General features: G+C 38.2%; 1 protein-coding gene across 1 annotated transcript in view; it reads right to left on the bottom strand.

The window, feature by feature from the left end:
* The window catches only part of LOC136874552 (uncharacterized), a 188,851-nt gene that overhangs the window by 51,539 nt on the left and 115,371 nt on the right, over window positions 1-21,941 (bottom strand). The window contains exon 11 of the mRNA XM_068227842.1: window positions 8,111-8,238. Within this exon, the coding sequence (XP_068083943.1) occupies window positions 8,111-8,238 (128 nt within the window). The remainder of the gene's footprint in view (window positions 1-8,110; window positions 8,239-21,941) is intronic.

The following is a 21,941-nucleotide window of genomic DNA, read 5'->3' on the forward strand; positions in this document are numbered from 1 at the left end:
CCTTCAACGTATGTATATTTATTATACATCGCTAGCCACAGCAGTTGATTGTACAGTGCCTCTGTGTAACATCACTGGTTCTTGGAAAATAGTGAAGACAGAATGACATTCTACTAGCCTCTACAAAAAGTTTCTCAAATTCACAGAATGGCATCAAAACATTAGGCCTACTCTCTTGGGATAATTGCATGGTAGATCATAATGTGCTTTTGAGTGCCAGCTGCGCAGGAAATGTCACTGGAATTTGAATAGCAAGGGTGCAACCCTTCGAATTCTTAGCTTGGCCATGGCTACTCAGTGACATAGGTCATTATGCACTTGAGCTCCTCAATTCTACTTTTGCACATGGTTTGCCAACACGCGAAATTACATTAGAAATAGGAGTGCTGATAATGCTACTGAGCAACCTAATTGCACCAAATTTATGCAAGGGTACTCGCCCGAGAATAAACAGGAATATCATTACGGCACATATCTTAAAAGGTACTGGAAGGAAATTATACACTTATTCCCCCAATTCCCACAATTATCCCTTCCAATCTAGGTGACGACATCAATTCCCCTTAAATGTCTGCTTTATCATGACCATAAATAAGTCGCAAGGCCAAACACTAACTACCAGTGGTGCAGAGCTTGGAAATTCAGGATGTTTATTGCATGGACAATTGTATGTTGCTTGCTCCTGAGTCAGTTCCTTTAATTCTTTTCTTATACATGTGACAGGTAGTGAGACCCAGAATATTGTTTATACCAAAGCTTTCCAACAGAATGATTGCCATCGAGTGAGTTGGCCGTGCGGTTAGGGGCCCGCAACTGTGAGCTTGCATCTGGGAGATAGTGGGTGAGAGCCCCACTGTCGGCAGCCCTGAAGATGGTTTTCTGTGGTTTCACATTTTCACATCAGGCAAATGTTGGGGCTGTACCTTACTTAAGGCCACAGCCGATTCTTTCACACTCCTAGGCTTTTCCTATTCCATCGTCGCCATAAGACCTATCTGTGTCGGTGCGAAGTAAAGCAAGTAGTAATGAATGATTGCCCTTTCACTAAGAAAATGTCTTCAAGTTACTCAATAATATCTACAACATATTTCACACACTCTACACTACCCCCATGCCTGCATTAACAGTGTTATAACTTAGCAGTAGATACATTTATTGACCCAAATCATACATATACCGAGCTCGATAGCTGCAGTCGCTTAAGTGCGGCCAGTATCCAGTATTCGGGAGATAGTAGGTTCGAACCCCACTGTCAGCAGCCCTGAAAATGGTTTTCCGTGGTTTCCCATTTTCGCACCAGGCAAATGCTGGTGCTGTACCTTAATTAAGGCCACGGCCACTTCCTTCCCACTCCTAGCCCTTTCCTGTCCCATCGTCGCCGTAAGACCTATCTGTGTCGGTGCGACGTAAAACAAAATAGCAAAAAAAAATAAAAAAAAATAAAATAAAAATAAAAAATCATACATACAATTCAGTCTGATCAACAAGCATAGAATCTACACTGTTTTTAATCCTTTTCATGAAGTCCATGACTATGGCCTTCTAGGTACCGGTAGTGTTTCCTGTTAAGGCTCCTATGATCGTCTCTGACATTTCCTCCCCCTATCTTTCTTGTGGATATCTCGTAGTCTCTGAGCCAAGTAGGAGGTTTACACTGCCACTTGGAACGTTTGAGACTAGTCTTTCCAGCAGAGTAATCCACTGTACCGCTGCGAGGTACTGGAATGGTGATGGCTATCTCTTCACCACTTGTTGCCTGTTCTTCTGGTTGTGGTGCTGTAGCTATAGCCACCTCATCCTCACTTTTTCTTGTAACAGATCGAACTTGCTCCGACAGAATCTCTTCCAACTCACTCTCATCAGCAGGATTTGTTGTTACTTTCTTGCTCCAGAGTTGGTCTGTATGTCTACTAACTTCAGTTCCTTTCTTTATACGAATTGTATAATGATGTTTACCATGTGTTCTGACAACCATACCCATTAACCATTTATTTCCTTTGCCATAATTGCTGAAATATACTGAATATCCTATTTCAAAGCATATGAGTTCTCGATTTGTCTTTTCATTTGCTGATATCTGCTTCTCCTCTTCAGCGGTTGTTGTTGAGTCTGGGTGAAGTTTATCCAACATCGTTTTCAAACAGTGACCCATCAGCATCTCAGGAGGTGAGAGACCAGTTGCTGCAAACGGTGTAGTTCTCAGGGCTAGCAATATATTTGGTGGGTGGGTGCGTAAAGTGCTGCGTTAAGTCAAGAAATGGTGTGAATTGAGTTAAGTGTGGCAGCAAACAGAGGAGAGCAAGCTGCTTGGGTGTGTATAGTGCGTAATGCCATACTGTGGACAGCTACGAAGTTATTGAGTTGTGCATTATGTGTTAAATTGACTTCAGCCAAATTTCGAGTGTGCAATGAGCGTTAGTTATGTCCTGTTCTACATGACTTACCAGACTGAGCACTATTCAACATTTTATTCCGTGCGTGCAAAGTTCAGTACGTCAGTTTGGTAGTGACTAAGCGCATTTTATTTGTGCTGTTCATGAAGTTACCCAATAATATAGAATGGCTTCTTACACTAAGCACCACTCATCATCACAGAGTAAGTACTGAACTAAATTCCCGCCAACTGGATGGTCACATACTCCATTGTCAATTGGCATTTCCCAGCTTTTCTGCCTGTTGCCTAGTCACAGGCCTTGTTGCAGTACCTGTTGCTTTGCCCACAGAAGCTCAATTTTCACAGTGTATGTTATGTGAGCTTAATTAAAGAGCATTATGTCTTTCAGAGCGGAAAATGTTCTTTTATTAGCATTAAAGCAAGGACCAATCTACTGAAAGCAATATAGGAGAATCCAGTAAGTAAAAGTGCTTCAAATGTCATTTTTATTACTTAAGCCAGAATGATTACAAGTTGTGTTGTTATCAGAGAATGCTCTCGTGAGTTAGGTTACTAATTCACAATCAGTTCTGTTGAATCAATTCTGTCTTGGAACTAAAGACGAGAAGTACAAAATTAGAATGTGCTACCTTCATTATTTAAAAAAATAAAACTGTCAAAAATTATAATTGGGGAATAAATGAAGTGATACTTACCTTACAGCTTGCTGCAGAACTAATGGTACTGTATTTCTCTTTAATTTATAGATTCAAGTTTTGCACCTTCTATTCCTTCTATTAAGTATATTTTGAACTTTGACAATTCCCAGGAGGACCCCGACTTCAGTATTATTGACTTCTCATCTGATTCACCTTGTTGTGATGTTATTGAAGGAACAACCCAGGAAAAAAAAAAAAAAAAAAAAAAATCTGAAGAGGATGTCATATAAGAAAGGTGTGACTAGTTCTTTTTTAAATCCTTCAGAGAGTGAACCTAGTACTGGGGAAAAGTCAATGACATTGCATTAATTGAAAGATTCTACACAGTTCAAGTGTCAGAGTATGAACCTTCTCATGATTTTGAAGAAACTGGATCTGTCCGTAAGACAAGTAAAAAGTATCAGTGGGCAAAACAAAGTTACGTTGCAGCGATGCGTATGATGGCTGTGCAAGATTCTGAAACGCTGCAGACCGTCGATCATAAATTCCTAGTCCCTGGCCAAACCCACTGGAATGTGATTTTGATCAGCAAAGAGGAAAAAGCAAAGAAGAGGTTCAATGGAAACATTGATCACCCTCACGATTGGGCCCAACTGATTAGGCAGTCCACCAAGAATAAGCCTTTTATCGTAAAGGAAATGAACTGGGAAGAATGTCTGGATTTCTCAATGCTTTGGCGAGATCTTCTGCAACACAGGAAAGAAAACAAAAACAGAGGTCATCTCAACTGGAGGGAAGTGGAGTGATTGCATTTTGACAAAAGTGACATGGGCACCATTCATTACAAAACAAAACTTGATGCCAGTGAATTTGAAGAGGTCTCGGTTTTGAGGAGGGGTAAGCGTACCACCCTAAACCCAACTGCAGCTTACAATGGTCCAGTTCCAGTCTCTTAAAAAAAAAAATCTCCTCCAGTTTACCTCACCAGTTTTCTATAACTTCTACAAGGAGATTCCTCGGCAAGCGCAGTAAGAGACTTTCACCCCGACATCCTCAATGATGGTGACGATGAACAACACAATGTCGTGTGAACATAACGTTTCTGTCTATGGAATTTGACATTTTTTTGAGGTGAACTGTATTTAATGAAACACTTACAAAGAAATTATGAGTAGGTTATGTAAATAATACTGCATTAATACTGGATGTGATAGTGTTCATTAATAATAAATTTAATTCAAATCCATATTCCTGTGCAGCATTGCATTATATTACTAAATGTGGGTGTGCAAAGCGTGTAAAGTCATCATTTATTTTCAATAACTCGTGTTGTTCGGCTCCCTAATTACATGAATTTCGATGGAGTTTATTATGATGTATTACCCCATTGTTGTGAACAGTATTAGGTTTTTGAAGATATAATTTAAATTACTTATATTCCACAACTTGATTTTGGGCTTCGAATTGAACATTAAAAATTGATTTTCTCAAAACTAGTAAATTATGACATAACACACTTTACACACCCAGCCGTCATTTGCCATTCCCACTTCCAATTACATGACTTGAATTTTTTTAACTGGCTCTTCACTGTTTGTACCATTCCTTCCACCAGACTGTTACTTGCTGGACGATACGGGGCAGTATAACAATATTTTATCCCACGCTTTTCAAGAAACGTTTATAATTTCTGTGATTTAAATGCTGTACCATCTGACACTAAAACATTGGGAATTCCATGAGTGGAAATTAATTTTGTAGGAAATCTATTATGGTTGAAGCTGTCATCATGCCTCCTGTTTCATGAGTAAGAATCCACTAAGATCAAAAATGTATGCTCATTTGCTGGTCCACAGAAGTCTATATATAATCTGGACCAAAGCCTTGACATTCTTTCCGAAGGAATAACTTTGGCTTTTGGAAGGTCATTCCATCCTTCAACACACTGTGGACAATTTTGTATCAAGAACTCAATATCCTGATCTATACCAGGCCACCAAACGTAACTGTGGTGATGACTTTGGTTCTAGAAATCCTTTCGTGAACCTTATGAAGGAGAAGAAGAGAAGAAGAGGAAGAAGAAGAACCACCTCAGTTCCCTATTTCTTCGGAACTACCACTCGATTACCCCAAAGGAGGTATCCTCGATGAATTGATAAGGCTGCCTGTTGAGATTTCAGCGCCGTAATTTCTGATGACTGATTGACAGGCAATCCTATAAGTACTGCCCTAGTAACTCTTTACAGGAGAGTCATTCTTTGTAGCTTTCACTACACGTTCGGCTGTTAGTGGGGAGTCTGGTGGAGCTTCTTCAGACAGCAAGACATCTGCTGTTTTGGGGTAAGCTTCCCGTAAATCCAGCAATGGCAATCTGCTTCAAGCATCTTCAATTTTGGTGCTATGACCCAGGACGACGATACTCCAACTGACAGTCATAGTTCCCTAAAGTCAAATTCCAATGCAGCATTCTTGGAGACATCTGGTAATGCCCTTCTGTTTTGTAGCAAACCTAGCAGTGGTTTATGATCTGTCACAATAGTTGTAAAATGTACCCAAATATAGTGGTGAAATTTGTTCACGCCAAACATAATTGCTAAGACTTCTTTATCTACTTGTGAATAATTTTGTTCACATGGTTGCAAAGGTTGTGAGCTAAATGTGATAGGTGCCTCAGATCCATCCATCAGTCGATGAGACAATACAACACCTATACCATATGGCGAAGCATCACAAGAGAGTACCAAAGGTAAAGATGGGTCATAGTGAATTAAAACATTGTCTGATATCAAAAGATCTTTGGCATTCTGAAATGCCTTGGATTCAATCTTTCCCCAGTGCCAGCAGTTTATCTTAGATAATAAACGATAGAGAGGTTCCACTACCATAGCTTTATTTGGCAAGGATGTATCGTAGAAGTTCACTAAGTCTACAAAAGACTTGATTCCGAATGATTTTGTGGCGTAGTCACTTCTTTGATAGCTTTTACCTTTTTTTCCTGGTGGGTGGGTACAATTTGCATCTATTCTGGAAGTGAGATATGCAACTGATTTCATTGCGAACTCACATTTCTTCAGATTTCCCAGTAAGCCCATACTTGCCAGCTTCTCAACTACCAGACATACTCAATGCCAATGATCTTCTTCTGAAGCTCTTATTCTCTTATTCAACTTTGTAGATGACTGTACATTGAAAAGGTAAGTAGCATTCTCTGCATCCTTCAGTTCTTCTGTAACATGACATGCCTTCGATTTCCGGATGGAAGAAGTAACCTTCTTATTAACATGATATTTTCTGCTTTCTATATTTTTCTTCATCAGGCACACTCTTTCGAGGTACCCCATTTTCTTACAATATCTGTAAATTGACATTTTATGATGGCACATTGCAATAGGATGATTATTTCCACACCGAAAAATATTATCTACGTTCATTTAACAGCTCAGAATATATATAAAGAAATGCATTTATTTCTGCTCCCCTCATTTGGTAATAATAATAATGTTATTTGCTTTACGTCCCACTAACTACTTTTACGGTCTTCAGAGACGCCGAGGTGCCGAAATTTAGTCCCGCAGGAGTTCTTTTACGTGCCGGTAAATCTACTGACACGAGGCTGTCGTATATGAGCACCTTCAAATACCACTGGACTGAGCCAGGATCGAACCTGCCAAGTGGGGATTAGAAGGCCAGCGCCTTAACCGTCTGAGCCACTCAGCCCGGCCCCCCCATTTGGGGGCTGTCAAAAAGACAAAGTGGCAGGTTCGATCCTGGCGCAGTCCGGTGGTATTTGAAGGTGCTCAAATACGACAGCCTTGTGTCGGTAGATTTACTGGCACGTAAAAGAACTCCTGCAGGACTAAATTCCGGCACCTCGTCGTCTCCGAAGACCATAAAACTAGTTAGTGGGATGTAAAGCAAATAACATTATTATTATTATTATTATTATTATTATTATTATTATTATTATTATTTTAAAAAAGACAAAGCTTACATAAAAAAATTTGATTAGTAATTGCAAGGGCTGTTTAAAATGTGTCTATAAATAGGTATACTACAGTAAAGCCTAAATAATAAAAAATTGTATCAGTCAATAGTTATGAAATCCATGAGAAATTCCTCATAGGACAAAGATATAGCTAGGAGTATAAATGATTTTTTACTATTGCTACCAATCCTTTCAGGGCTGCTAACCCAATGTCAACTTGATGAACAGGGATATGCTTATCTTTTAACTCCATTGAATTTTTTGAGGCAGATTCGTCCGCCATAGCTTCCTCATAAACCTTTTTTTAACGTTAAATGAGAATCTGCGAGGAGCCATTCATCAGACATACTGCAAATCAATCTGTCGAGTAACATTTCTTCAAGATCGCGAAAGTCACAAGACTTGCTTAATTGTCACATCTAATCTGCTAGTGATTCATCAGGTAACTGATCAAGTCTATTAAATTTAAATTTTTGTACATACTTGCTCGGTCTCAGGTTGTAATGATGATAACAATGTTAGAGCATCACTGAACGACAAATCTCTTACCTTGTTAGGAGCCGCTAATGAGCGGAGTGTTACATATGTAGTTTTACCACAAGCTGAGAAAAGAATTCCTTTCTTCTTTACCTCAGAAGTAATACCATTTGCTTCAAAATAGAATTCTAGTTGTTCTGCATACATCTCCCATGATTCGGACGATCTTGATATGAATTCACTTAAAGAACCAACTGTACTAGTAATAACCTCCATCTGAGGCCCATTGCTGCTTTCAGGATTAGGTTCGGTCATTTTAACAATCTTATATCCTCGTCGCCACTGTTATAACTTAGCAGTAGGTCCATTTATGGACCCAAGTCATACATGCAATTCAGTTTGATCAACAAGCATAGAATCTACATTGTTTTTAATTCTTTCCTTGGAGTCCATTGTCATGGCCCTCTGGGTAGTGTTTCCTAATAAGGCTCCTATGATCATCTCTGACAAATAGTTTACTTTCTATGATAATGGAGATAATGCAGATAAAGAGAAGACTAATTCTTAACTTCCTAATATTACACTTATATAAAATAAAAAGAAATGAACTCTTACTTGAACCACACTAGGTCCAACCACTGGTTCATACAGGAATCATCCAGCAACCCATCCTCCTGCCTGAGTACAAGAAGATCTTTACCAACATCATCGTCATCACAGGCCTGACTATCCAGAGTATTCTTCTGAAACACAGACACATTTTAGCTATTTAAATAACAAGGTTTTATAAGTTTACAAATTAAATACAGTAAAACCTCGTTAAGACATTTCTGCAGGGGACGAGGAAAAAGAACGTGTTAAGAGAGACAATGTACTACTGAATATATGAATAAAAACTATTCAACAGGGATATGGAAACACTAGATACGATTTTTCCAACATGGCATTTTACATCGTATTTCTGCAGGTACAGTGAAAATTTTATCTACAATTTTTAAAAGGAAAGTAATAAAAGGTGTGAAAAAACACAAGAACAACTGCTGGGACTTATAAAATAACAATTGTACTGAAAGGTATAATAAATACCAGACAACACATACGTAAACATGTGCACTGGGGCAAATAAAAATATCGGAAGTATTATTGCAGACCACACTTTTTCTAAAACGAATGTAAGTAGAAGCCTTTTACTTCGGAGCAGTGGGTTATTAAGCATTATTTTCTGATCATGCTCTTACACAATGAATTGTGTGCGACCGGGGGCCACCATTTTGAAGTCGACAAAACTTCGACCAATTTGTGAGATCAAGACGAAACTCGAAGGTGCGAGTTCAACATTCGCGACCTCTGTGCGCTTAAAGATGCGAACACCAGTCCACTTTCTGACGGATTTTAATTTTGTGTTCATTAGTAAGGAATTTCACGACTTTGTCCGTACCGGTATCCATAATTAGGCTATCACAAGACAAATATGCACCATGCTAGTCAGTTTCATACGATTATGTTTCTAATCCAGAAATGGGCTACTGTAACACGCAACAAATATTCCCTACACTTCACTGTACCACTTAACACAAAATAAATTTCTAACTTCTGAACGGAATGCAAAATACAAGCACAAACAGCAATCTCACTGTTAACTGGCAAGCAAAACTGAATATTCCTGAGGCTAACTGGTTGCTCTCCGAAGGTACAACTTATCCTGTGAAGTTCAGGAATTCAAGGCCTTCTCTCCTAATCACATAACTGTGGCAACAACTATTACCCAAGTTCACAAGGGATGACAAATAACATTTTCAGGGTTAGGAAAAATGTGATCGTACAAAGCGGTAATAGTGAAAATTGGTGACGTGATAAGGGAGTTATTTTTGTATAGATTTAATATGATGAGAATTGGGACTTCGAATTTATGACACACTAAGCGGGAAAGCATGTTAATGAGGAATGCACTAACGAGGTTTCACTGTACATCAGTTGAAATTGCTCTTTTATTTATATCAGAAGTTGTTGAATACACACTGAAGTAATATACAAATAACTACGAGCTAAAATTTTTTCTTGGACCCAGTGGTGCAAAATACTTAGCTCTTCTCATTTAGAATGATTTTTGTAGGCACTTAAAAAGGAAATCACAAAACATTTACTGGTCACAATGAAACCTGATTTGATAGTAATTATTGGCTGCGTAAAATCTGTGCTACCGTTCCTGGACATATGTATAAATACACCATTTACGTACAAGGCATAGAAGCTTTATTAGAATTGGATGAATGAAAGCAAAGATGATCTTACACCAGTTCTACAAGGAGACTGGAAATTTCAAACTACTTTGAAATATTTAAGAAAAAACTAGGTAAACAACAGATAGGGAATCTGCCACCTAATCCCCCTGTGGATGGGGGCAGTAGAATAACACCCACGGTATCCCCTGCCTGTCGTAAGAGGTGACTAAAAGGGCCCCCAGGGGCTCTGTACTTTGGAGCGTGGGTTGGCGACCATGGGGCCCTTAGCTGAGTCCTGGCATTGCTTCCACTTACTTGTGCCATGCTCCTCACTTTCATCTATCCTATCCGACCTCTCTTGGTCAACTCTTGTTCTTTTCCGACCCTGCCGGTATTATGTATGGAGGCCCAGGGAGTCTTTCATTTTTTACACCCTTCATGGCCCTTGTCTTCCTTTGGCCGATACCTTTATTTTTCAAAGTGTCGGACCCCTTCCAGTTTTTTCTCTCTGATTAGTGTTATATAGAAGATGCTTGCCCAGTTGTACTTCCTCTTAAAACAATAATCACCACCACCACCACCTTTGCCACCTAAGCAAGAGACCTAAATGTAGATCAATGGTGACTGATTGTTTGCACTAACTGACTGATTGATTGACTGAACATCTTTGAGGACAAATAGGGGAATGAAATGCCTTTAAAATACTTTTACACTCTATAAGACTAGTGTGTGGTTTATAGGACAAGCCAGTTATTAGATCTCATAATGTATCAGGTCCAGTTGTCCAGTTATCTAAACGAACTGCACTTCAATTAATATCATACCCTATCCCCAGTGTTCATAGCTAGACAAAGTAAGTTTTTTTCACAAAAAGCCACTAGATGTGTTCAACAGCTTTCGATAATCAATATGAAGATGACCTTTAAGCAATAAGTTGTATCACAGTAATGTACGTATTGACAAAAGTATATAAAAATTAAATGGGGCTAAAGTTGGTGAAGATGACCCAGAACTTGACTTTTCACCTCATTAACCATCTCACAACTTTATTGAGATCTTTTTGCAGTCGCTCACATCCTGTAAATTATTTATTACTCTATATAGTATAACATCATCCACAAAGCGCCTTATCTGCGATTCAAGTTCCTTACTCATATCATTCATACAGAGTGGTCGGAAACAATGTGAACCAGCATTAGAGGGTTGGTCATACTGATAATTAAATAATTTGAAACAAATAATTTGACTTTGATTAAATAAGTTGGTATCTCACACTGTAGTCATTTTATCAGCTAGCCGATCAGATTGATTCGCGGGCGAATTCAAATGAGCTTTGCGTGGCTGTGTTGTTAAATCTGCTTAGGACTGGCATGAGAGCACCATTGCAAGTGACTAATCTCATGTTTTAATCCGTATTGAAATCTGTTATTTGCAATAACAAAATCTTATTATAATCTACTGTTCAATACATTATAAAGTTGTCATATTTAAAATATCTTCATTAATTAATTAATTTATATAACATTTTAATATTTTAAATTACTCATTAATTAATTCAATAAGATATTTTAAATGTGACAACAACATAATTATTAAACAGGTGGATTATAATAAAACTTTGTTATTGCAAAATGAGAGCACCAGTCGAAGAATAAAACTTTGCCAGGGGAGGGGCTTGCATTCAGACCTCTGAACTGACAGTATCACACAATAACAAATATGATGCGGTGGCACCAACAGTGTGTTTGTGTTTGATGCTGATTTCTCTTTATTATCAAAATAAAATTCTAGTACTTCATCAATATAAGTCACTTCCTCTACCTGGACATTATCTTTATATCCAACTATCTTGACATACTGCTGACTAAATACATCTGCCTTCCTTAAATCCTCACATATACACTCCCCTTGGTCATTTATAATTCCTGAAATACTGCATACTCCTATCCATATTCATCCAGAAATTCACTTGCCTTCTCCTACAATCCTACTTTGTCAATCTTTCCCTTAAGTTTGCATGTTTACCAACTTTAGAGGGTCCATGAAAAAAAATCTTTATTTCAATCTATATTGTGCCACAGGACACTTCAAATAGAGCCTACCTTGCATCAGTCTTAGAAGAAACTGGAAATATGTAATTAGAACTCACTAGCAGAATTCAGGCATGCTGGAAGAACTACCGTATTTACGCGTGTATAGGTCCCACTTTTCGTATTCGAATTTTGGGACAAAATACTGGGGTGGGGCTTATATTCAGAACAAAGAAAAAATTATGAAAAATGTTATTACTTGAATTGTTACATTTGCTGAATTAACTCACTAATACTTTGGTCATCACTAGATTCACGTTCAGTATCTGATGTAGGCCTACACCACTGTCCATTGCATTAGAAATTGATACCACCTTGAAACTTTCATGAACAATGTCTGGATATATTTCTTTCCATGCTGCAGCAATCCATTCACACATCTGTGAAGGGAAATTCTCTTCAGGCATCCAGTTGGAGTCCTTTCTGCTGCACTGATTATCCAGTTATGGAATCTTCGTCTCAAAATTGCCTTGAAAGGACGGTTGACAAAAATATCGAGAGGTTGCAACATTCCAGGTATTACCACCAAATTGCACTTTTCTTGCCAACACTTCTCCTTGATGCCATCTGTCAAATGACCTCAAAAACTGTCAAGTACAAGCATGTGGGCATTGGACTGCACCTGGTCACAGAAACCATATTGTTTTTAACCAGTCCATGAAAAGGTCTTCAGTCATCCAGCCATTTTGTTGCACTCAAACAATAACATCGGATGGTAACTTTTCTTTGGGGAAAGTCTTATGCTTAAAAATAGGGTGCGGTATAAGTTCGCTAACATCATAGTGATACCAATATAAATGCTCCATTATTGGACATTATAAATTTTCCAGCTACCCTATGGGAATCAACATCTATATCAACATCACAGTGCACCTTTGTTTTTCCGCACTCACTGTAAGCACCTTAACTGTACTAACACCGAGCTCGTTTACTGTCATACCTCCTGGCATAGGTAATACATTTCATATTAATCCATATTGAAGAGCAATACTGTGTAAAACAAAAGCTAAAGAAAAGAAAAACAGAAGAATTCTAATAGTTCATTTACCCCAATTGAGAAAGATACCACCGCCAAACTCCAATGTCAACTCAAACAAATACTAAAAAATTCATCTTGCATATTAACAGAATATGAATGTAATTCTCTCATCAACATGAATCCTGGCCTACCTATGGCCTGACCACTTCCAAAAATCCATAAAGCCGACATCCCCATCACACCGATAGTTAATTACATCTAGTAACACATAATATATACGCTCCCAGAGGTGAGTCTCTTATTCATGTAAAAAAGTTTTACAACAAGATTTTTTTAAAAAGCCTTTCTTGACATTCTTTTCTTTTTTATTTGCTTCAGGTCCTAATTTGAACCGAGAACAGTACCCTGGAAACACAGCGTCCGCCAATTTTCATTAAAAAGATTGTGCTATCTAATACTTAAAGAAAGCGGCTAAGTTAGAGAAGACATATGTTTTATTATGCAAAATGGGAAGTTGTTACGTCTTTTGACTGGTTGTGTTATTTTAATGACAGCCATTTTTAACCAATAGAAAAATGGTTTCTTATTTCTTGCACCGGTTACTCTAATACTCAGTGAATGTTTAGCAAGAAAACCTTTCATACATATGTTCTTACAAAATTAAAATTATGGTCTTGGACTTTTATGATAGTGAAGCATTGGTTTTTGTCCTCAAATTTAATCTGCTCGCACATGGTTTAATGTTTTTTATATTCAGAGGACTTTTATCAAGAGGACGTATATTCATAGTTTTAAGACAGTTGGTGCTATTTTTTAAGTTTAGGTCATAGGTTAATGTTTATGGAACCCGTTTTTAATTTGGTTTTGTCGGTTTTGTAAAATTTGTATGTACTTTATGCATTGTTTATTGTAACTTTGTCTATGTATATTTTTCTTATTTTTGGCTGATGATGATGCACACCAGCATCGAAACCGGTACCGAGTATAATAAAATGTTATAATTTTTCTTATAACATTATATGGTATTGAATAGGTGGACCCCTCTTGTTTCCATTAGTTAATTACAGACCCAGTCCTTTATATAAAATATTGCAGTTCATTCAGAGATTCTTAAAAGGAAATTACCATTTTCTAGCCAACAAATCTATTAGGAACACTAAAGAACGAGTTGACAAAATCAACCTTTTTAAAATCAAATCTAACCACTCCATCCATTCATTCAATATTGTTAACATGTATCCCATCATCCCCATATGTAAAGTTTGTTCTGTTCCATTATACAACAGAATTAGACAAAATACAGTAAATTAAGTAAACTTGACATTTTTGAATTCACTTCTATTTTAAAATTTGTTTTAAATAACAATTATTTTTGTTTTAACAAAACTATATACCAAAACATTGGTCTAGCGATGGGGTCACCAGCCTCAGAAATCTTGGCTGAAATCTACCTTGATTATTTGGAACATACCTGAATTTTTAACAATAATATTTTCGCCATCATTCAATTTTGGGCCAGATACGTAGATGATACTTTAGTTATAATGGATGAGAACTTAATTGACGCTACCACCACCCTTTCAAACTTAAACACACTAGATACATATATCAAATTCACTCTACAGTAGAATCAGAAACGGAACATAAAATCAATTTTTTAGACTTAACTATCTCAAGATACCACAATTTCCTTAGCTACAAAATTCACAGAAAACCTACACAAAACCTAAACACCATTCATCAAGACTATTCACATCCACAAGTCTACAAACGTGCTGCATACTACAGCAGGGTTCATCGTGCATTCAATATCCCAACGTCAAGAAAGATCTTATACATGAATTAAACACCATCAGAAACTAGCAAAGCCCAACGGATATAATAAACATTTCATAGAAGGAATAAATAAAGTCAGACGTCGAATTTTCACTACTCTCACTAAGGCAGAAAAAACTAATAAAAAAACCTTATTTTCCACTTTCACTTTTAATAATCCACAGATACACCAGATTTCCAACATTATCAAATACATAATATAAAAATATCTTTTAAAACAGGTAATAATAATTTATCAATTCTGAACACAAACTCAATAACAATAAAAAAATTCTATAGATCAGGTGTTTATATGCTTAAATGTAGTAGGTGTCCGTCCACCTATATCGGCTAAATGGGTAGAATCTTTGACACGAGGTACTTAAAAAATGTAAAATCATGAAAATATAATAGATTTTCAGCTATGGGAAAACATATGAGGACTCAAACCATAAATTCACGAATATTGATCAGGATCTAAAAGTCTTAAAAATGGTTAAATCCTATTTTCAATAAAAAGAAATTAAGTACCGGTACCCTAAACTCCCTCCAGCAATCATTCACCATTCCACATACCTCAGCCCCACCTTGGGCATTTTTTTCATGTTGTTTTCTTTTCTCCTTGTTTTTTCCACTCCATGCTGGAAACAAATGAACATCTCAACTGTTTCCCATCAACATCATTCTGTTCATATTAATTTCAGATGAGCTGAATTCTAGAAGATTCTTCAAGTGCTTCAATGATCCATATTGGAAACAAATGAATATTTCAACACTTTCCCATCAATATCATTCTGTTCACACTTGTTTCAGCTGAGCTGAGTTCTAGAATATTCCTCAAGTGCTGGTATTTTAATGTTTCATCTGGTCTTCTGTGAAGTGCAATCTTCAAATTGGAGGAAAGCTGAGAGCTTGCACAGGACGTGTGATTGTGATGAGTGTTTTTCAAATCTTTACTTGTCTTGCATTGAATTTTATGCTTGCTTCATAAATTTTTTCTACATTCAAGTCTTGCCTTAACTTTGATTTTGACTGATGATGGTCTTTGGTAAGACTGAAACTAGTTTCAACAAATATATGTAACTTTTCTAAGGTTACAACGAACAGTATTGAATATGTGGAAACCTTTAGCTTTCGTTTTACACGATATCTCCTGGCATGTCGAAAAACATAGGTGTTTCATCAGCATTATCGATGGCCGCCAGGTTGTAGTCATTCTTCTCTCAAAGCTTGATAACGTGTTTTTAAAACTAGAGTAGTTTCTCCTGGTATATTTCCGTAAGACGTTGTGCCATTGATGTACACCGCCTTATTGACAGATCATGTCGCTTCATAAAACGCCTTACTCATTCATAGCTGGCTTTGAATTCAGTAGACAAAATGTTCTGTGTACGGGCTATATTTCGAGCTTCAAGTTAAAACATTTCAACAGATATAACAAAACCTAGAGCTCTTGTGTTGCGCACATATTCTAGCAGCTCTGTTTCCACCTGAGGGTATTTTGCTTTTTTACCCTGAAATGTCTGTTTCTATTGGTTTTTTCGAGAGAGATCTTCTGATTCATCCAACGACAAACATTCTTATGAGCCTCCTGCCTCTCCTGCCTCTCTTTTACCATTTTCTTCTGAACATTTCACGACCTCTGATTTGAACTTTGCTATATAACTTGTTCATATGTGAACCATGTTCAACATTCACACTTACAAAACCCTCAGTGACCTATGGTTAGGTACATACAGTACCAGTACAACGTGTTGGGCAGGTTTGTTGGCTAGGGGAAGTTGGGACTACTGGTGCAAGTGCGATAACAGGTATAACTTGAAAACAATATTCTCTCACTCATAGGTAACTAATGCAGATATCGAGCTTGAATAATAATTTTGTTGCCACTGAATAATAATTATATTATTATTTTACAATTATTATAGCTGTGAAGTGTTACATCCATTTGGTATTAGTATTATTATTATTATTATTATTATTACATCATGCAAAATTATCGCGTTGTTTTTGAGGTTATGTCATGAAACAGGCACTGTATATAAACATTTATATCAGTCAGTTAATGTAAATACCTGTAAATTAATATTATAATTTATTCTTACCTGTATATATAAACTGTAATCCATAATTGTGAAACACACTGTAACTTCCAGAATGGTAATAGGTGACAAGAACGATTGAGAATATTCCATCCATTGTAAACTGTGTATTATGCACTCTAGAATTTTCATGAAGGTATATTTTTTATGTAACTTTCTAGAAGCCTGGACCAGGCACATATATAAGGGGACGATCACGACGAAAAAATTTAGTTGTTGTTTAGTAGAGTTATGGTTTAGCAAGTACGGTATATATCCCAGGCTGACATGCAATATTTGCAGTCTCCATATTGAAATATGCAGTCATCTGTTTTCAACTGTGTTTGAAAGTTGTAACCTCCATATTGAAGTGTTGGCAGTTGTTTTTAATAATGGCGGCTTTGTTGATATTCTCGAAGTAAAGTGTTTTGATACTGTGATTAAGGTTATGTGTGTGTTAATTTGTGAATATATGTGTCACCAACTCATTATGCTGTGATACTGCGGTCAGCCAGTTTGAGTCCCGATGGCCAAATTTCTTTTCACCTTCTAAATGTTGGCCAGCAAGGTACTAGAGGTGGTGATATACAATTCCTAATCACTAGAATGCTTGCCAAATGTCTGGGTTCAATTGAAAAACCTCTTTGCAGCGCTCATATGGAGTGAGAGTGTATGTCACTGTTGATGGTGATTCATGTGTCGAAATAAAATGGTGGTATTCAATTGGAGTAGCCTATGAGCTGACATCACTTAGGTATTAATTCAGTCCCTATCCATGGCCTTTTGCCACATAACCATTATGTAAATATCAAGGTGAGGCATGAAGGCATTTACAACGGAAGCATTTCTTCCCTGTTGTAGTCAGGCTTACAGCAAGTAAAATAGTAAATAACAATTTTTATAAACAATTAACAACAATTTAGCACACTTTTTTCAACTATAAAGCTCTTTGTTTAAACTTACTGGGTCACGATAAGCATTTTCTTAACCTAATGAACTCAGATGACGAGGCACGCCCGCTTGCGCACACATGGCCTACAACTCGGATGACGAGTTGCGCCTGCACATTGCCAATGCTCAGATATCTTTCTATAGTCTACTCAGTTTGTAACAGATGGCTCTTGCGTTAAGATTTTCATATACTAGAATGTTGACGCGAGGGTATGTCGAAGTTTCCCCTTGTTTGACCTTCACACCACGTGTATACGGTGAATCGGAAATATTTTAAATTCCTTTCAAGCCAGTAGTCAATATGGCAATTAGCAGCGCATGCGTTTCTGAACACAAAGAATTAGTGAAGTTAATTAACAGTGTTTTAGATAGCGATTTCAACGATAGTGTAAGTGAAGACCTACAGGAATTAGAAGATGATAATTTTGTGTGAGGAATTGTTGAGTGTTAATGAATCAGGAAATGTATATATCACTAATGACTCAGAGAGAGATGAGCAAAATCTTCATGCCAGGCCTCCACAACTAATCTATCACACAAAAACATAATTTAAGGTGAATACATGTATTCGTTCATCTTATGACAAAATTTCATGTTAATATCTTGTATAGTTTTCTTTTAACAATATATTTTCCATTGTGCTGCACAAACAACTTCTCCACTGGGATTTAAATCTGAGTCAGTGTGACACGCAGGAGTATTTAAATGGGAGTCCAATGGGTTAATCACTAATCTCATTCATGTTCTTGAAATAAACTTTCAACGTATTAGGTTGTGTCCAGTACATATAGTAGGTACATACTGAAGAGATGTTAAGTACAGAACAAAAATAGACAGACATATATGTATTGATTAGGTGAAAGCTTCAAATCTTCATATTTGTGAATATAATCAATACGGAAATGAAACTTACAGATTATGAAACGGATAACAGTGCGATCCGAACTCACAATTTCCCGATTTTGTGATAGTTGCACTGCTAACTGAGTGATGGTGGCCTAGGTCATATCCGTTCTCTTAAAGGAACTAAACTACAGACCTGGCACTACTGCCATCACACTGTAGAGTCTGTGGAACTTGCCCATTGTGGGCAAAGTCAGTGAATATTTTATTTTCGCGACTGCATTGTACTCTAAATAAAGAGTTGAAAAGATCATAAAATGAAGATAAAGTTGAAATTAAAAAGGACAAATTGGGACAAATATTAATTTGTAGGAAGAGGGATTAGGAATTGGAATAACTCATCAACAGACTAGGTAAAGAACTACAGAATCATATAGTACTACAAATCATATCAGTGTTTTCCGTGCTTGTAGGCTGTGGTCCAGAAGCAAGTCATTGTCCCAACGTTTCATCGAAGACTGCGTTTGGCAATGTCAAGAGTTCTGACTGACGTCGATAGCAGCGAAGCTCTCAGTGGAATGAAGTGGTGTTGTAATTCCACCTCATTACATACTGCAGGCTATGGTACGCTGCTCGCCTATTAGTCCGCCATACTGGGGGTGCGGTTGCTGACTGGCTGTTCTTCGGCCAATAGTTGAAGAGAATAATAATGTTAATTGCTTTACGTCCCACTAACTACTTTTACGGTCTTCGGAGACGCCGAGGTGCTGGAATTTAGTCCCGCAGGAGTTCTTTTACGTGCCAGTAAATCTACCGACACGAGGCTGTCGTATTTGAGCACCTAAAAAATACCACCGGACTGAGCCAGGATCGAACCTGCCAAGTTGGGGCTAGAAGGCCAGCGCCTTAACCGTCTGAGCCACTCAGCCTGGCAATGGTTGAAGAATTAAAGAGCCTGATGTACATCAACCTGCCTTGACGGAGACAGGCAACTGATCACCCGTTGTTTTTTCTGTTCTGCCTTAGCATCATGTCCTTCCGGATTTAAGGCTTTCAGGACCGGAAACAAGGCTTTGTTTACCTGTTCAGATTCCTCCTTACGGCTGAAGCTGTTGTGGTGTGCTTCAGGATTTCAATGGCTTACCTCTGTAGCTGTCTGAGTCGTTGGCTGAATTGTCAGCGAACTGGCCTTCGGTTCAGAGGGTCCCGGGTTTGATTCCCGGCCGGGTCAGGGATTTTAACCTTAATTGGTTAATTCCAATTGCTCGGGGGCTGGGTGTTTGTGCTGTCCCCAACATCCCTGCAACTCACACACCACACACAACACTATCCTCCACCACAATAACGTGCAGTTTCCTATACATGGCAGATGCACTCAGCTAGAAATAGCCACACGAAATATATACCTCTGTAGCCGAGGGTTATAAGACACAGTAGTTGACAGTACTTTGGTGTCGCTGTACTGTATGTCACGGCCTGTTAGCAGCGAATGTTCAGCGACTGATGATCTATCTACCCAACTGACTATGTCTGTTGTGCTCCTTCAATTGTGTGGCGATGCTACTTTTTGTAGTCTACAAGATCCCGTGACCTGACCGCAGCTGAACGGGATCTTGTAGACACCTGCTGTGGAGAGAGGATGGCGCTTGTCTTTGGCATATCTCAGTATTTTCTAGGTTTTCTTCGTTGGCCTATGTATGGTTTTTACCCCACGGGACTCCAGTGCACTCCCTATTCTGTCAGTTTTTTACCCAATATACGGCAGAAAGGCTTTAGCTGCCGGTCGCTCCTCTTATTTCTCCCTGGTTGTTGGACGTCTGGGATGGAGTACTTGTTGGATATTTTTATTGGTGTACCCTTTAGCGAGTAGTGCCATATTGAGGTGGTTAAGCTCCTCGTTTAAGTGTTGAGGTTGACAAATTCTCCTAGCACGGTCGGCTAGCGTCTTAATCATTCTGTTTCTTTGTTTTTTTTTAAATCATGGGTGGTGGTTGAACGTCTTCTGAAGATAGCAGTCTGTGTGGGTTGGCTTGCAATACACTGTGTGCCCCAAGTTTAAATCGGCAGTCTTCATTACCAGAACATCAAGGAAAGGGAGTTTTCCTTCGTTTTCTGTCTCCATAGTGAACTGGTTATTGGTGTTATTACTATTCAGATGCTGTAAAAACAGCTGTAGTTGTTCCTTTCCATGGCTCCAGATCACAAAGGTGTCATCTACAAAGCGCAGCCGCACCTGATGTTTCAGTGGTGTGATCTTAAGTGTTGTTTGTTTGACCTTTTCCATAAAGAAATTTGCAATCACCAGACTCAGAGGAATGCCTATGGTGACACCGTCGATTTGTTCGTAGAAATGGTCATTTCACAGGAAAAAGCTTGTGGTGAAGCAATGGTTGAACAAGTTGGTAATGTCTTCGGGAAAAATCTGACCGATGTAATCCACGGACTCATTCACAAGTACCTTAGTGAAGAGTGAGACCATTTAAAGATAAAAATTTCATTGTTCCGCATTGAAAAGTATCACTGCATTTCTTATTCTCTTGTACTGAATAGGTTGAACCTCTTTATTTATTATTTCAATTTTAACTGTGAGTGAGACCATGTCAAAGCTGACAAGTAGGTCTTCGGCATCTAATTGGATGTTCTTCAGTTTTTGTATGAAGTGGCCTGAGTCTCTGATGTACGACTGTGTGCCACCATGCAAGGTTGTAGTAAGGTGGCCAGATGTTAAGCAATATCATAGTTCGGTGATCCAATAGCACTCACGATGGGAAGTAGAAGTACGTTGTTCTTGTGTATCTTGGGTAAGTCATATAGTCTCAGAGGTAGAGCTTCACTTTTGGAGGGAGGGAGGGAGGGTGGGTAGGTGGGTGGGTGGGTGGGTGGGTGGGTGGGTCGGTCGGTCGGTGGCAGTCGCCCAGGTGGCAGATTCCCTATCTGTTGCTTTCCTAGCCTTTTCCGAAATGATTTCAAAGAAATTGGAAATTTATTGAACATCTCCCTTGGTAAGTTATTCCAATCCCTAACTCCCCTTCCTATAAATGAATATTTGCCCCAGTTTGTCCTCTTGAATTCCAACTTTATCTTCATATTGTGATCTTTCCTACTTTTATAAACGCCATTCAAACTTATTCGTCTACTAATGTCATTCCACGCCATCTCTCCGCTGACAGCTCGGAACATACCACTTAGTCGAGCAGCTCTTCTTCTTTCTCTCAATTCTTCCCAACCCAAACATTGCAACATTTTTGTAACGCTACTCTTTTGTCGGAAATCACTCAGAACAAATCGAGCTGCTTTTCTTTGGATTTTTTCCAGTTCTTGAATCAGGTAATCCTGGTGAGGGTCCCATACACTGGAACCATACTCTAGTTAGGGTCTTACCAGAGACTTATATGCCCTCTCCTTTACATCCTTACTACAACCCCTAAACACCCTCATAACCATGTGCAGAGATCGGTACCCTTT

The sequence above is a fragment of the Anabrus simplex genome, chromosome 5, assembly GCF_040414725.1.
Source record: "Anabrus simplex isolate iqAnaSimp1 chromosome 5, ASM4041472v1, whole genome shotgun sequence".
In the NCBI taxonomy this organism is placed as follows: domain Eukaryota; kingdom Metazoa; phylum Arthropoda; class Insecta; order Orthoptera; family Tettigoniidae; genus Anabrus; species Anabrus simplex.